The sequence below is a fragment of the Cololabis saira genome, chromosome 23 (assembly GCF_033807715.1).
Source record: "Cololabis saira isolate AMF1-May2022 chromosome 23, fColSai1.1, whole genome shotgun sequence".
In the NCBI taxonomy this organism is placed as follows: Eukaryota; Metazoa; Chordata; class Actinopteri; order Beloniformes; family Belonidae; genus Cololabis; species Cololabis saira.
The window spans coordinates 3,318,549-3,334,608 of NC_084609.1; the positions used below are offsets into that span (position 1 = coordinate 3,318,549).

Below are 16,060 nucleotides of genomic sequence, written 5' to 3' on the forward strand. Positions count from 1 at the left end.
CTACGTTTCCATGCAGTAAAATTGGGGTTAAGGTCAACGTTCCGGTTACTGAAACACTGGGAATAATGTGTTTCCATGCGTGAGCTAACAGGGTCATCCCTGTATACATGGTGATTGGAATCATTTGGGATATCTGGATCAAACCAGCAACGCACAGAGAACGTCATGAAGCAATTCCCCTCATTTCTGCCTCTTCTTCCTGGATCCAAATCCAAAACAACAACAATAATTAAAGCTGCAAGCAGCGATGAACGGATAAACGGCCTCCACCCTGGTGCACGTTCAGGCTGCAGTGGAAGCTTGTATGACTTCATGTAGATTCTTCAGACCTGGACATTTAGCAGATGAAACCACCCACAACTCTCTATATCAAACCATTCAAAAGTTATGGCAGAAAGTAGGAACTATCAAATATGGACCAATCAGATGAAGGGGGGGTGCGCTTTTTGGCGTCTATCGTCGCCACGGTAAAGAGTAATGCGTGTTGTCGCAGGATGGAGACGCACATTTTGATGTTTAACACACCTGGGTGCACGTTACGGTTCGCGCCGTATTAACTGCAGAAGGAATGGCATATAATGCGCCAAAATTACACGATTAATGTACCTCCATTTCTGTGGAAAAAAAAACAATATTAGCTAAGAACTACATTTCCCTAGAGTCATGCTATACAGCTTTATGCTAATCAGCCCCATATTTGTAGTCACATTGGTTTGGTTAACCCTAACGTATAAAAACGTTTTAAAAAACATATATCAATTGAATATATCTATTATGTAATGCATCTGAAATAGTAACTACATTTTATAGAGATGATGTATGTTAAGGAATTGTAAATATGTTTGTTAATTTAGGATACTTTATTTATCATCATGTAACTGACATTGATGTATTAACAGTGATTCAACATAAGTTGTAAATGTACCTGTGTACGGTTTATTTTAATATTTACCGTTCAAAAGAACAATATATTTAACGGTTTACTTCCACGTCCATAGCAACAGTAATCAATGACCACACATCCGCGATCCATGAATTGAAATGTTAAATAAAGTTAATAAATATTGCCTGTCTCCACTTCCTCGTTTAAAATCAATTAAAAATGATATTTTGTGGCCGGACGACGCTCTGGTTAAGGTCTGGTTAGGATAATGCACTTATGATTGGTTAGAAGTAGGAAACGCTTGTGGTTTTGGCTAAAAACAATAATTTCACATCACTTACGCCACCTCCGTCGTCATGGCGACAGCAAACAACATGGTTAAATACTCGAATTTACGTTAAATACTAGAAAACACGGTTAAATACTCGCCGTCAAAATACTGTTAAAAATCATCAAAACACCATTTAAACACTGTTAAAACAGCGTTAAAAACATGCTTTTACAAACTGACAGTAACAAACAGTAACTTGCGCGTCAAAAACTCATAATTTAGCCACTATAACAAAGAATAATATATGCATAATAATAATGTAATAATCCGTGTATATATCACGACAACGGAGCCCATTGACTTCGCATAGGTATAATATCCGTGGTGCTCACATGGAATTATACAATTTCCGTGTTGGTGCCACAGAAAATAGTGGTGAGAGGTCGTGGGCATTTCACGGATTTTTGTGAGATCAGGTTGGTAAAACCTCGTACTATCACCTCAAGAACATCGCCTAACTCTGTAAAATGAAACTAAGCTTTGTGGTTTTCTTTTGTTCGGACAAGGATCCGACGTCTTACCTTCAAACTTTTCTGTCAGTTTCAGCAGAACTTCCGCCTTCCTTAGAGAGTGTTGTGTTTTTTTTGTTTTGTTTTCTGCTTTTGTTTTGTATTACCTAGCTTATTCTATTTGTCTCATCACCTTTTTAGTCTGTCTCGGGGCAAAATATCAGTAATTCCCCCCCTTTTCTTTTTTTTACAATCTTCCCTACAAAGTTCTGCTTCTTACCTGTTTGTCATTCAATGCAATACATGAGTTTAAAAAGGTCTCCAATGTAAACAAGCGTAATGCTTTCTTGGAATAATGCCTTTCAGTTGACTTTGTATCAGCGAATCTGTACTGTCATGAAACTGTACCTGATCCTATGCAACTCTCCTAATAAATTCTTAAATCAATCAAGTTTGAAATAAAAGATATCAATCAATCATCAGAGCGGACATTTCAAAAGTCGCCCTCATTAGAAGTTAACTTATTCAAACATCAACATCATGTTTTCACATTTCAGATGAAAGGTTTATTTGTTTATTAGGGCCCGAGCACTGACAGTGTTAGGGCCCTATTGTATCTGTAGGAATTTTTCTCGTTTTCCACGTTTTTATTTTTCTGACGAAATTAGGGCCTTTTTTCCCCCTAAACGTGCCCCAAAAGTCACCATATTTATCACCAAGTCAGTCCTGGTGATAAATATGATATTTAATGGTTTGCATTAATGAGCGTGGCCTAACGGCTCAACAGCGCCCCCTAGAAAACTTTGTGTCTCAAGCCCCACAATACGGTTTGACGTACATGAACGAAAATCGGTACACACCTGTATCATGTCACAACTTAAAGAAAAGTCTCTTGGCGCCATGGCCCAAACCCAACAGGAAGTCGGCCATTTTCAATTATTATTATTATTCCGCACGCTTTTTTCTTCCATTAATGCGGCCCGAACCGCATCATGCACCCGTGCATGTCATATATCGTTAGATGCGTCTCCATCGTGCCTCGATGGACCTTACTTTTCTCAGTCAAACGTGTTACCGTGGCAACACTAGATGCCAAAAAGCAAAAAAAAGGTTAAAATTCGGACGCTTATTGCTCGGCCGAACTTTATCGTAGAGACATCGTTCAAATTTACAAACACTCGGCCCGATTGGCACTAACGGACCGTACAAGCTCATCATGCTACTTATTACGGTTTTTGCGATATTTAACTTTCAATTTTTAAAAAAAATCCATTTTATTTTGAACGCTTGTTGCTAGGCAACTGTTTATCGTACAGACATCATTACGACGTTGAAAAACCCGGGACGTGTTGTACTACAACATATTTTAGTCTCATCATGCTAGCTATTACGTATTTTGAGATATTCAATTATGCTCATTTTGATGGTAAAATGTGATATTTAATGGTTTGCATTAATGGGCGTGTCCTAACGGCTCAACAGCGCCCCCTAGAAAACTTTGTGCCTCAAGCCCCACAATACGGTTTGACGTACATGCATGAAAATCGGTACACACCTGTATCATGTCACAACTTAAAGAAAAGTCTCTTGGCGCCATGGCCCAAACCCAACAGGAAGTCGGCCATTTTGAATTATTATTCTTATTCAGCACGCTTTTTTCTTCCATTAATGCGGCCCGAACCGCATCATGCACCCGTGCATGTCATACATCGTTAGATGCGTCTCCATCGTGCCTCGATGGACCTTACTTTTCTCAGTCAAATGTGTTACCGTGGCAACACTAGATGCCAAAAAGCAAAAAAAAGGTGAAAATTCGGACGCTTATTGCTCGGCCGAACTTTATCGTAGAGACATCGTTCAAATTTACAAACACTCGGCCCGATTGGCACTAAAGGTCCTTACAACCTCATCATGCTAATTATTACGGTTTTTGCGATATTTAACTTTCAATTTTTAAAAAAAAATCCATTTTATTTTGAACGCTTGTTGCTAGGCAACGGTTTATCGTACAGACATCATTACGACGTTGAAAAACCCGGGACGTGTTGTACTGCAACACATTTTAGTCTCATCATGCTAGCTATTACGTATTTTGAGGTATACAATTATGCTCATTTTGATGGTAAAATGTGATATTTAATGGTTTGCATTAATGGGTGTGGCCTAACGGCTCAACAGCGCCCCCTAGAAAACTTTGTGCCTCAAGCCCCACAATACGGTTTGACGTACACGCACGAAAATCGGTACACACCTGTATCATGTCACAACTTAAAGAAAAGTCTCTTGGCGCTATGGCCCAAACCCAACAGGAAGTTGGCCAGGGCGCGAGGGCCCGTTGATCGCTGCTTGCAGCTTTAATTCTAGTTGGTATTCTCCCGTCTTATGCAACATCTCTTCCTCCATATGTGTTTTTTTGTGTGTCTCTGTGTCTCTTTACAGTCGTTGCACAAAGGCCGGCTTTATGCCTGAGATCCGAGGACGAGTTTCTTTTATTTCAGGCTCTTAGTGGCCTTTGTGTCCGAGTCCACTTCCCCTGTCAGGCTGGAGGGTCGGGGCCCCTGAAGGAGTACTCTCCATCAGGATATGGAGGCCTGAAAGAACCTGCTTCTGTTTCCTTCCTGTCCTTTATTCCATATGCCAAGCAGGAAATGTGAGTTCATCGGTTCATGATGTTATTTATTTACTAGAGACTTTTGTCAAAAGCACCTTTGACCTCTGCCGCCTGCAGATTTAGATGCTCTTAGTTTGATAGAAATACAACTTCCAGCACTTGTTCGTGTCAATAACGGCTTTAAACTTCAAACATGTCACGACTGGTTCTGCTACAGTCCCGGTCCGACGCCTGGATACAAACCCAGGTCGGAAAACGTTGGAACACTGATGCAAAAGAGACATAAAAAACCATCGAATGCAATAAAAAAGCAGTTCCACAGTGAGACATGGTGGTGGGAGCATCATGATGGGGGTTGGGTTGCCTCTTCAGGATGTTTATTAATTAAATGTGTCATAAAAAAACAACCGTACCACCTAACGCTAGATTATACTACCCAACTCCTCCAATGCTATGAATAAACTACACTTAAGACACTTATGCCTTCTTCCGGCTCTCGGTGAAGGCGGACGCTTTTCTGCTCCTCTCCCTTATCTATCTGCCCTGCTACTGCTTTTTGTCCTGTCTCGTCTTCAGAGTCTCTTCTTTTCACTTCTCCCAAACTCTACAATCATGGAATTGATTAACTGGTCTCTCAGCACAACCAGAAGTCAGGGGGTAAGGGAGCCCTCCTGCCCCCATGGGACATTTTTTACTGGATACACAATGGATTCCTGGAAACATTGGAAACCGTTGTGTTTGGCGATTCTGTCTGTCGAGGACGTTGAAGATGCTTCATAATTGGATTTATGATAGCAGGATTTCTCCTAATTGGAGGGGGATTCCTGGTCTACCGACAAACGCGTAAGTTGTCGACAGCTGTTCTGGCTCTTTCAGAGCTGCCGGACGTGGCTGAAGGATCAAGCAAGGTGATCAACACTCAGACTTTAACGCTGGGGGAGCAAAGCCGTAAGCTGGATGTGATTCTTGAACAGAATCGCAGGCTGGCGGCGTCTTTGAGCTCATTGGCAAGATGGAAAACACCTCAGAGAAGTTGGAAGCTCGGCTTGGCGGGAATTGATCACAAATTCGTCTGTTTGGAGTCACCATTGATGAACCAGAGACTGAAGGCAGACGGAACATTACTGAGTCTGTCTGTTTTCAATATAATTGTTGATTCTATAATCTGGCCTTGACAGGGCGGTTTGGCCGATCGCTCTGGTCACAATCTCCCTGGTGGAATGTAAACAAGGTGACTCTGCCCCCACTAACCCTCCCCTCTCAGGAACATCTGTGGACCTGTTTCAGAACTGACCGAGCCGTCTGATAACATCAAGGACATTGGCTGAGGAGCAGCTCTGAGCGAAGTTCACGGACTTACCGCTTACACACACACAATGATAAATACACCTTCATTTAAAGTCAACGCCTTCTCCGGCCCCCCTCTTATCAACCCCCCCCCCCCCCCCCCCCCACCCCCCCCCCCCCCCCCCACACACACACACACACACACACATGTACAAGCCTTGTGATGATGATGTTAAATTGTTATGTTGCTTTCTGTGCTGAGGTGTTTTCTTTTTGCACTTACACACTGTGTATTTATACACAGTGTGAAGATGACTTTTTTCCCTCCCCCATCCCCAATGTCATCCTTTCTCTGATCTGATCTCGCCAGTTCACTAATGTCTCATGTTGTTATTTGTTTTGTCTGTTGTCTTGATGGTTGTACTGGTTTCAATTTGTGCTGGGATGCCAGACTAGCGACAATAAAGGCTATTCTGATTCTGATTCTGATTCTGATTTATGTCACTTATGCACAACATTCAAGTGCTCAATTAAAAACAGACGTTTACCAGATATAGTACTTTATCAGAAAACAAGGACTTTAGATTTTAAGGATTTAAAGAATCGGAGGCCGTGACGCCGTGAAAATGGCTAAAGGCTGCAAACAACAAACAGGAAGTGACACAATAAATTACCGCCAAAAAGTCCCAGTTGAGTCACAGACAACAGTTAATAAGTCAATTATTCATGGAAGAAGAGTTTAAAAGCCCTGGGAGACGTTAGCTAGAGACATTAAAGAGGAAACTGTCAGGAGCTTCAGCTCAGATCAATAGTTGGATAATAACGTTGTTAATCACGCCGCTAACACGTCCTCCTGGACGCTAACACGTCCTGCTGGACGCTAACACGTCCTGCTGGACGCCTGGAACTTAAAAAGGCTTCTGGCCGGACTGAGCATGTGTGTTTGTGTGTGTTTGTGTGTGTTTGTGTGTGAAAGAAGGGAAGGTGACCTATTTAAAAGGTTAGTTTCTTCGCCCCGTGGGTGGATTAGAAAACAAAGCGCGAGCTCTATATTTATCCCGTTCCTTATCTAACGCTGCGGTCTCATCACGATAAGGACTCTCTCTTTCCCCCTGGATTAAAGCCTGTCCTCAGAATAATAACTCCCATCACCCCCCACAGGAATAATAACTCCCATCACCCTCCACAGGAATAATAACTCCCATCACCCAGGAATAATAACTCCCATCACCCTCCACAGGAATAATAACTCCATCACCATCCACAGGAATAATAACTCCATCACCCAGGAATAATAAATCCCATCACCCAGGAATAATAACTCCATCACCCTCCACAGGAATAATAACTCCCATCACCCTCCACAGGAATAATAACTCCCATCACCCTCCACCGTGACTACAGGAATAATAACTCCCATCACCCAGGAATAATAACTCCCATCACCCCCCGCAGGAATAATAACTCCCATCACCCAGGAATAATAACTCCCATCACCCTCCACCGTGTGACTGGTTACGGGCAGCGATTTCACGCACTGGGTGATAAAATGGGAAAAAAGTGATCACAAATTCGTCTGATTGGAGTCGCCATTGATGAACCAGAGACTGAAGGCAGACGGAAAATTACTGAGTCTGTCTGTTTGTAATATAATTGTTGATTCTATAATCTGGCGTTGACAGAGCGGTCTTCAGCCGATCGCTCCGGTCACAATCTTCCTGGTGGAATGTAAACAAGGTGACTCTGCCCCCACCAACCCTCCCTCTCCCACGAACACCTGTGGATCCCTGTTTCAGAACTGTACCCAGCCGCCAGATAACATCAAGGACAATTGGCTGAGAGCAGCTCTGGGCGAAGGTTCACGGACGGACTCATCGCTTCACAGAAAGAACCTTACTGATAAACACACACACCTCCCTCAACTCAACGCCTTCCTCGGCTCCTCCCTCTTATCAGCCCCCCCAACAGTCTCCGGGTTTCGAGCGCCAGACGGCGATCACTTTGACCCCCCCCCACACCTCACACCCACACACCCACATGCAAGTCTTGTGATGTCTGTTGCTCTGTGTTGCTGAGGTGTTTTTTGCACTTTGATACTGTCTATATACCGTTGAGGAATTTACCAAACCATTTCAGAAGTCCGCTTTGTGGTATATGAGTTTTATTCAGCCGGCGGTGAGCACGTCGACACAGACCAGGGGTCTGGTTGAAATGCTGACCTCGAGTGATTTTGTAACAAGGTTTTTATACAAGAAGTTTAACGAACAAAAGGCAGGAATAAATAAGTCAGTGAGAGACAGTCAGAGGTGTGATCTTTCAGTTTTGGGACTACCCCTGAGTATCAGGAAGTCCATATATGGTCTTCGTCTCTGTAAGGGCTGGAAGTGAAATCCACTCCCCCGGTGCCTGTCTCGGCAGGGATGCAAGACGCCGGAACTTGTGTGAGACAATAGCTCACAGACGAAAATCACCCCATGGGGTGCTCTAGTGTTCCGAGTCTGTTTGAGTCAACTTCCAAGGTGTGATCTTCTACATGGGGGTAGGAAGTTTGAAGCTAACACAAAGGTGTTGGGTCCTAGTTCAAAGCCCTGCAGGAGGTAGGACTGGTGCAAGGCGTCGTTGTCCCTGCAGGGGCCACGTGCTGTTGGAATGCTTCATCAATACTCAGTGTGAAGATGTTTCCCTGCCATGTTGAGAGTAGAAGTTATTTAGTCACAAACACGAGCGCTAGTTCCCGTATAGCTCAACGGGTTGAGCAGTAACTTATGTACACCTTCCCCTGAACAGCAATGCGAGTTTGATTCCAGTAGCGGCATATTTTGCCTCCACTTGCTACATGTCCGTCTTTCACTGCACCATCAAATAAAGTCGCATGAGCTGCATGACACCAGGAAACCACCAGGTTGGACACCCCTGGGCTAGAGGGATAAAGGCATGGGCGGCTGACTCATGGGGATAGACGGAAGAGTGCAGGAACTGTCAGGTCTGGATCTGGACCCTAGTGGTCATTGTGGTTTTTTCTTCTTTGTTTTCCGTTTCAGAAATTGAGGTCCAGTTTTAATCACGTGACCAACAGTTGAGTTGTTATGCAACTTTTGAACACAGAAGCTGTGAAGAAAAAAAATCATTGACGTGAAAAAACTGGTTCCAGCCAGAGTCTGCATCACCGTCAACACTTGTTAGGACATGCAAGAAACAAGTTTAGTAAAGTGAGTCACACACAGGAATTTGCATGAAGCTCCGCCCACTCTTACTCCCCCAGGAAACCAGTCGGTCCAGATTCTTGACTGACGACAACGCCCTCAGGCATCAGAAATCCTCTCGCTGCCGAACAACGTAGCAGAAGTCAGAACGCCGCGACCGCTCGGATCTCTGCCACCGCTGGACCACTAGGACCGCTGGGATCTCTGGGATCTCTGGGACATTTGGGATCTCTGCCACCACTGGGATCTCTGGGATATTGGCTTCCTCACACTCACCCTGCTTCAGCCTCCTCAGCCTCGCCTGAAGAAGCCGCAGCTCAGAAGTCAAAGTAACTGACAGTCTGAACCGTCAGCGTCTCCCGGAGAGAACATGGCCTCCAGCTCAGGGGAAGACCTCTCGTGTCCCGTTTGCCAGGACATTTTCAAAGACCCGGTCCTCCTGTCGTGCAGCCACAGCTTCTGCCGGGCCTGCATCCAGTCGTGGTGGACGGAGAAGAAAACACGACCGTGTCCATGCTGCCAGAGGAAGTCATCGAAGAGCAACCCTTCTCGCAACCTGGCGCTGAAGAACCTGTGCGAGGCCTTTCTGCAGGACGAGGAGCGGCGGGCGGCGGCAGGGCCCAAGCACATGTGCAGCCTGCACGGTGAGAAGCTCAAGATCTTCTGTCTGGACCACCAGGAGCCGGTCTGCGTTGTCTGCCGGGACTCCAGGAATCACAGCAACCACCGGTTCAGACCCATCGACGAGGCGGTCCAGGATCTCCGTCAGGAGCTGCAGAGAGACCTGAAACCCCTCCGGAGGAAGCTGACGCTCTTCCAGGACGTGATGGGGGACTGCATCTCCACGGCAGAATACCTCCAAGTCCAGGCCCGGGTCACTGAGCAGGAGATCCGGCAGGAGTTTCAGATTGTTCACCGGTTCCTGTATCAGGAAGAGCAGGTGAGGGTGGAGGCACTGAGGAAGGAGGAGGAGCAGAAGAGTCGGGCGATGAAGGAGAAGGTGGAGGCTCTGACCCGGGACATGGACGCTCTTTCAGACACGATCAGAGCGACGGAGACGGAGCTGAGAGCCGGAGACGTCTTGCTGCTGCTCAACTACAAGGTGGCGACCGGGAGGGTCAAGCAGGGCCCGGTTCTGCAGGACCCGGAGCCGGTTCCAGGGGCTTTGATAGATGTGGCCAAACATCTGGGAAACCTGACCTTCAACATCATGAATAAGATGAAGGACATAGCGGGCTACAGTCACATGATCCTGGATCCAAACACCGCCGACCCAGAGCTTGTCGTGTCGGACAACCTGCTGAGCGTCACATTCGGGGGGTCGCGAGATCTGCCGAGCAACCCGGAGAGGACCAGGTTCCCCGGAACCGTCCGGGGCTCCGAGGTGGTGAAGTCAGGGACCTTCAAGTGGATAGTTGATGTTGGAGACAACGCCGACTGGGAGCTGGGAATGCTGGAAGCCGATGGTGGCGACACAGCGGAGCCGCGGCGGTGGAGGATTTCACTCAAGGACGGTAGATACAAGGCGTTAGCTGGATCGGGCTCGGAGAAAGACCTGCAAGTGGGGAAGCCCCGGTGGATCGAGGTTCGACTGGAGTTCGACAAGGGGGAGCTGTGTTTCGTGGATATTGACGCAGACACAGTCATGCACACCTTCACGCACACGTTCACAGGCGAGATGTTTCCTTACGTGTACACCCGGAGCTCAGACCCACTGAGGATCCTGGCATTCAATGTTTCCGTGACGACACCGAGTTAGACGGGTCGGGACTTTTTTTGTTTTTTAAACATAAAAGATGTATGCTCTTTTAAAACTGCCATAATAATGTAATTTACCTTTAATATAATTTACCTTTTTTGTGAGGTGAAATTCACTCACAATTCATTCAACAACATGTCACACAGCCTACCCACAACAGTGGACACACCTTAGATTTGTCATAACCTTCTTGTTGTCCATGAGGACGAACCTCTGCAAACACAACATGAATGTGTTACGCTTGAGCTTCTACGTGGAAACAACCAGACCTTCTGTCATGGGAAAATTCAAACATTATATACTTTCTAACAAAAGGTCAACAGCTGTGGGGAGCAGGATACTGCAGGGGAGATAAACAGCTGTGTAAATGCAAAATTCTAACAAAGGCCAGCTGCGAGAAAGGAACTAGAAGAGGGGGATATGGAAGATGTGGATGCAGATGAAAATGTAATATCTCTTTTGTAATGTATGCCTTTCTCTAAGAGAACTAGCACCTATGTGTCGGGTGCAGGGGGACACAGTGTCCCTTGAATGGTCTGTCAGGTTTTCCTGTCTTTTGTTCCTCTAGCTTCCAATGATGTGTCAGGTCCGACCCATTCCCATATAAAAGAAGTTTCGCCTCAGACCCAACTGTCCAGTCTGCATGCTGCACGTCGACTCTCCTGATGCCACCCTAACTCTGCTAAATTACATCTATAAGCACCTCGAGGGTGTGTGTGTGAGGGGGTGTGTGTGAGGGGGTGTGTGTGAGGAGGTATATGTGAGGGGGTGTGTGAGGGGGTGTGTGTGAGGAGGTATATGTGAGGGGGTGTGTGTAAGGGGGTGTGTGTGAGGAGGTATATGTGAGGGGGTGTGTGTGAGGGGGTATATGTGAGGGGGTGTGTGTGAGGGGGTGTGTGTGAGGAGGTATATGTGAGGGGGTGTGTGTGAGGGGGTGTGTGTGAGGGGGTGTGTGTAAGGGGGTGTGTGTGAGGAGGTGTGTGTGAGGAGGTATATGTGAGGGTCCAACTTTCTAATTGCGGGGTAAAGGGGAGGTAATTATCAGACGTTTTGTCAATTGTTCAAATCTTTATAATTATAATCTACAATTACCAGGTAATATTATGGAAACAACACACGCTTTCTTTTACAGTCCAGTTTCACTTTAATTACTGAGTAAAAGCCAGGTAAAAATGTCTGTACTTATTGGGTAAATACTTAGGAAATAGAATTACTGGGCAAGTAACTACAAGGTAAGTACCTGGATTACCAGGTAAAACATGGTAACTATCAGGTTAATTACAAGGTCAATAGAGTCATTTACACCCCTCGGGGGTACCTGCACCAATCCATTGATAATACATAAATCAATAATGAATGGGTAAATACCCGGTAGTTATCCATGAAATGTATAGTAAATACAAGGTAACTACAAGGTCATTGAAGTGTAATTAGCTGGTAACTAGCTCAAATATAGGTTATAATTTCCTGGTAGTTTGCAGAAAAATACTTATTATCTGGTACTTACTTAGAAATAATTCATGTAATTTCAGAGTAATTACATGGTAAATTGACTTGTAGTTACCAATATTAACCTAGTAAATACCTGTAATTTCCCTCATAGTTCCCATCTAATGTCTTTGTAATTACCTAGTAATGTTTAGTTTAAACAACCAGGTATTTACCATGTAATTACACGGTAAATACACATAATTACATGGTACAAGAAAATACGTAATAATTACCTAGTACTTACTGGGTAAATTACCCGGTAGTTACCATGTAATTACCTTGTAAATACAAGGTACTACTAGGTCATTACAGTGTAATTACCATGGTATTACCTGGTTATTACTGTACTGTAAAAGAACGGGTTACCAATCTGGTTGTTAACTGTGGTATAATGATCTGATTGGTTGTTAACTGTGGTATAATGATCTGATTGGTTGTTAACTGTGGTATAATGATCTGATTGGTTGTTAACTGTGGTATAATGATCTGATTGGTTGTTAACTGTGCTATAATGATCTGATTGGTTGTTAACTGTGGTATAATGATCTGATTGGTTGTTAACTGTGGTAAAATGATCTGATTGGTTGTTAACTGTGGTATAATGATCTGATTGGTTGTTAACTGTGGTATAATGAGCTTATACCACGGCTTCTATTCTAAAGCCTCATCACAGCAGATCATTCCACGTCAGGGAAGCAACAATGTTTCCATGACAACAACCAACTGGTACAGATTTGTTGACGGTTACAGCAGGTAGCAAAAAGTAGTTTGTGTTAAAGTTTATTTTTGATTTTTGTTAACAATTAATGAGTCATGTTGAGGGTAAACGTTGATCTCCGGGGAGGAGCTAACGTTAGCAGGGAGGAGCTAACGTTAGCGGGGAGGAGCTAACTTTAGCGGGGAGGAGCTAACGTTAGCGGGGAGGAGCTAACTTTAGCGGGGAGGAGCTAACGTTAGTGGGGAGGAGCTAACGTAAGCGGGGAGGAGCTAACGCTAGAGGGGAGGAGCTAACGTAAGTGGGGAGGAGCTAACGTTAGCGGGGAGGAGCTAACGTTAGCGGGGAGGAGCTAACGTAAGCGGGGAGGAGCTAACGTTAGCGGGGAGGAGCTAACGTTAGTGGGGAGGAGCTAACGTTAGCGGGGAGGAGCTAACGTTAGCGGGGGGAGCTAACGTGAGCGTGGAGGAGCTAACGATGGATGGATGGATGGAGGAGTTCCTGTCTCCGACATGCGGAGCTACATCTGGAGAGATGGACTATTGTTTTACACAGTGGGATATTTTTACTGCATAATATGTATTTATGATTAATTAAAAATTACATAAAATATATTGTGTATTCCTCTTTCATATTTACATTATTGGTAACTGTTTTATAAAAGCAATAATCACTTGGCGTTGGGCCGGAGACGCCGCTCAGCTGTGATATAATGAGCGTATACCATGGCCTGTCGGGATGTATTGCTTAAATATTAATATTTAATTAATATTATATATATTAAACTCTCCCACTGTGTTAAAAACGTCCTGTGTTTATCTTCATATTTTCGTTTGGCTGTGCATTTTTTCCCTGCCATTTTGAGAGTAGAAGTTATTTCCGTCACAATCACGAGTGCTAGCGCCCGTATAGCTCAACGGGTTGAGCAGTAACTTATGTAAACCTTCCCCTGAACAGCGACGCGGGTTTGATTCCAGACGTGGCATATTTTGCCTCCACTTCCTACGTGTCTGTCTTTCACTGCACCATCAAATAAAGTCACAAGAGCCGCGGGTTGGACACCCTGCTCTAGTGGATACATACAGGACTGTCCCAGGAAATTAGAATATTGTGATAAAGTTCTTTATTTTCTGTAATGCAATTAAAAAAAAACTAATATCATACATTCTGGATTCATTACCAATCAACTGAAATATTGCAAGCCTTTTTATTATTTTAATATTGCTGATTATGGTTTACAGTTTAAGATTAAGATTCCCAGAATATTCTAATTTTTTGAGATAGGATATTTGAGTTTTCTTAAGCTGTAAACCATGATCAGCAATATTAAAATAATAAAAGGCTTGCAATATTTCAGTTGATTTGTAATGAATCCAGAATGGACGACATTTTTTGCATTACAGAAAATAAAGGACTTTATTACAATATTCTAATTTTCTGAGATAGTCCTGTAAACTTTCTGTGATATCATGGTGAATTAGGAAATTAGCATCGTTGTGTCATTGGATATCAATGTTGATGGTTTGCAGAGATGCTGGGGATTGTGGGTAATAGAGGGAAGGGTTGGGGTCGTATGAATCCTTTATCTTCTGTTTTGTTTTGTTTTTTTTGTCTGTTTTATTATTGTGGATGTAGTTTGTTGTTCTGTTCTATTTTTTATTTGTATTTTATTGTTTTTAGCACAGGAAGAAGAGAATCTCTGACCTACTGCTTCCACTCTCTCTGCATTTCTGACGGGACTACGATCATGTTTTTACCATGAGATTCTTAATAAAAAATTGATCATAAAAAAAAAAAAAGACGTTGAGACGGAGACGTTGAGACGGAGACGGGACGACGGCGGCAGCAGAAACACATCCGTCCTCCGGGTTTGTTGGGAGGCCGAGGAGAGAAATGTTTCTATAAAAAGAAACGTGTTATGTTAAGGAGACGTCAGGCAGCTGATTGGTGGAGAATAACGAGGGTTTCACACGGTTCCCTGCACTGTGCTTCTAGTCTAGGAACAATGAGATCCCCCTACCCGGGGTAGAACCAACCACAACAATGATTTCTATCATCTTTAGGCAGTACTCGAGTTGAGGGGGGATAAGGGGAGATGGCATCCCCCCTGAAATAAAAACGGTCCAAATCATCCCCTGAAATAAAAACGGTCCAAATCATCCCCCCTGAAATAAAAACGGTCCAAATCATCCCCCCCTGAAATAAAAACGGTCCAAATCATCCCCCCCTGAAATAAAAACGGTCCAAATCATCCCCCCCTGAAATAAAAACGGTCCAAATCATCCCCCTGTAAAACTGCCATCCCTCCTTTCCATCCCTTATGTCATTTCATCAATGAATGTGGTTTTACTGCTATTTCAACATTTAGAGTCATCACCAGAAAAATAACTTATTTGACAATTTTCACCTGTTTCAAGTAAATTTTCACTTGAAATAAGTAGGAAAATCTGCCAGTGGAACAAGATTTATCTTCTTATTACAAGCAAAAAAATCTTGTTCCACTGGCAGATTTTTCTACTTATTTCAAGTGAAAATCTACTTGAAACAGGTGAAAATTGTTGTTTTTTCCAGTGATGAGTCTTGTTTTAAGTGTAATGAGATTTTTTTTACTAAAATGAGACATTTTAACTAGAAATAAGACCAATATTCTTGTTAAGATTGTGAGTTTTTGCAGTGATCCATGTTACTTATCCTGTGAAGGACAGAGTCATATTGATAAGTTCAGAAAAGTGTTTTTTATTGTTGTGTTTTGATGTATTTGATGTAAGCCCAGTGGATATTTAAAGCTTACAGAAGGCTGCATTTAACTGCTGCTATGTCATTCCTGCAGTATTTCTGCAGCTGTTTTGGTCACTGCTATTATTTGTAATATATTATATTATTTGTAATCAGCACAAATTATCTGTCCCCATATGATAAAATCCACCATCCCCCCTGATTTATTTTACAACTCGAGTACTGTCTTTAGGGTCTCCTATTAGTGAAATTGGATGTTGTGGTTTTTGATTTTGGGGGGAAATTCGTTTTTTTGGCTCTTCTTTAGAACTTACTCCAAACCCTGAAGTTCCAATAGGGGAAAAGTGAGGAAAAAAGCCCATAACTTGAGAATTCTCACTCTTTTCTGCATCAAACTTGCTGAGGTTTGAACCAGGTGGCTGAACTACATCATCAAACAGTCAGAAAATGATTTACCTGAGAAAATAGTGAAATATAGCACTGTAATCATACCTCTAGTTTAGGCGGAAATCGTACTTTTTGATAATAAGAACAAATAGGACTCCTTCACTTTTCTCTCATTTATCAGAAAAACATAAATCCCTATAAAATATAC

General features: G+C 43.6%; 1 protein-coding gene across 1 annotated transcript; it reads left to right on the forward strand.

Annotated features, from left to right (window-relative positions):
* Positions 1-9,103: 9,103 nt before the first annotated feature.
* Positions 9,104-11,226, forward strand: LOC133424251 (E3 ubiquitin-protein ligase TRIM35-like). Its single transcript, XM_061714741.1, has one exon. The coding sequence runs from the start codon at positions 9,135-9,137 to the stop codon at positions 10,521-10,523; it is 1,389 nt and encodes a 462-aa protein (XP_061570725.1). The 5' UTR covers positions 9,104-9,134; the 3' UTR covers positions 10,524-11,226.
* The last annotated feature ends 4,834 nt before the right edge of the window (positions 11,227-16,060 follow it).

Coding starts and splice junctions, on each gene's coding strand:
- LOC133424251 (XM_061714741.1), top strand. CDS start 9,135: ATGGCCTCCAGCTCAGGGGAAGACCTCTCGTGTCCCGTTTGCCAGGAC.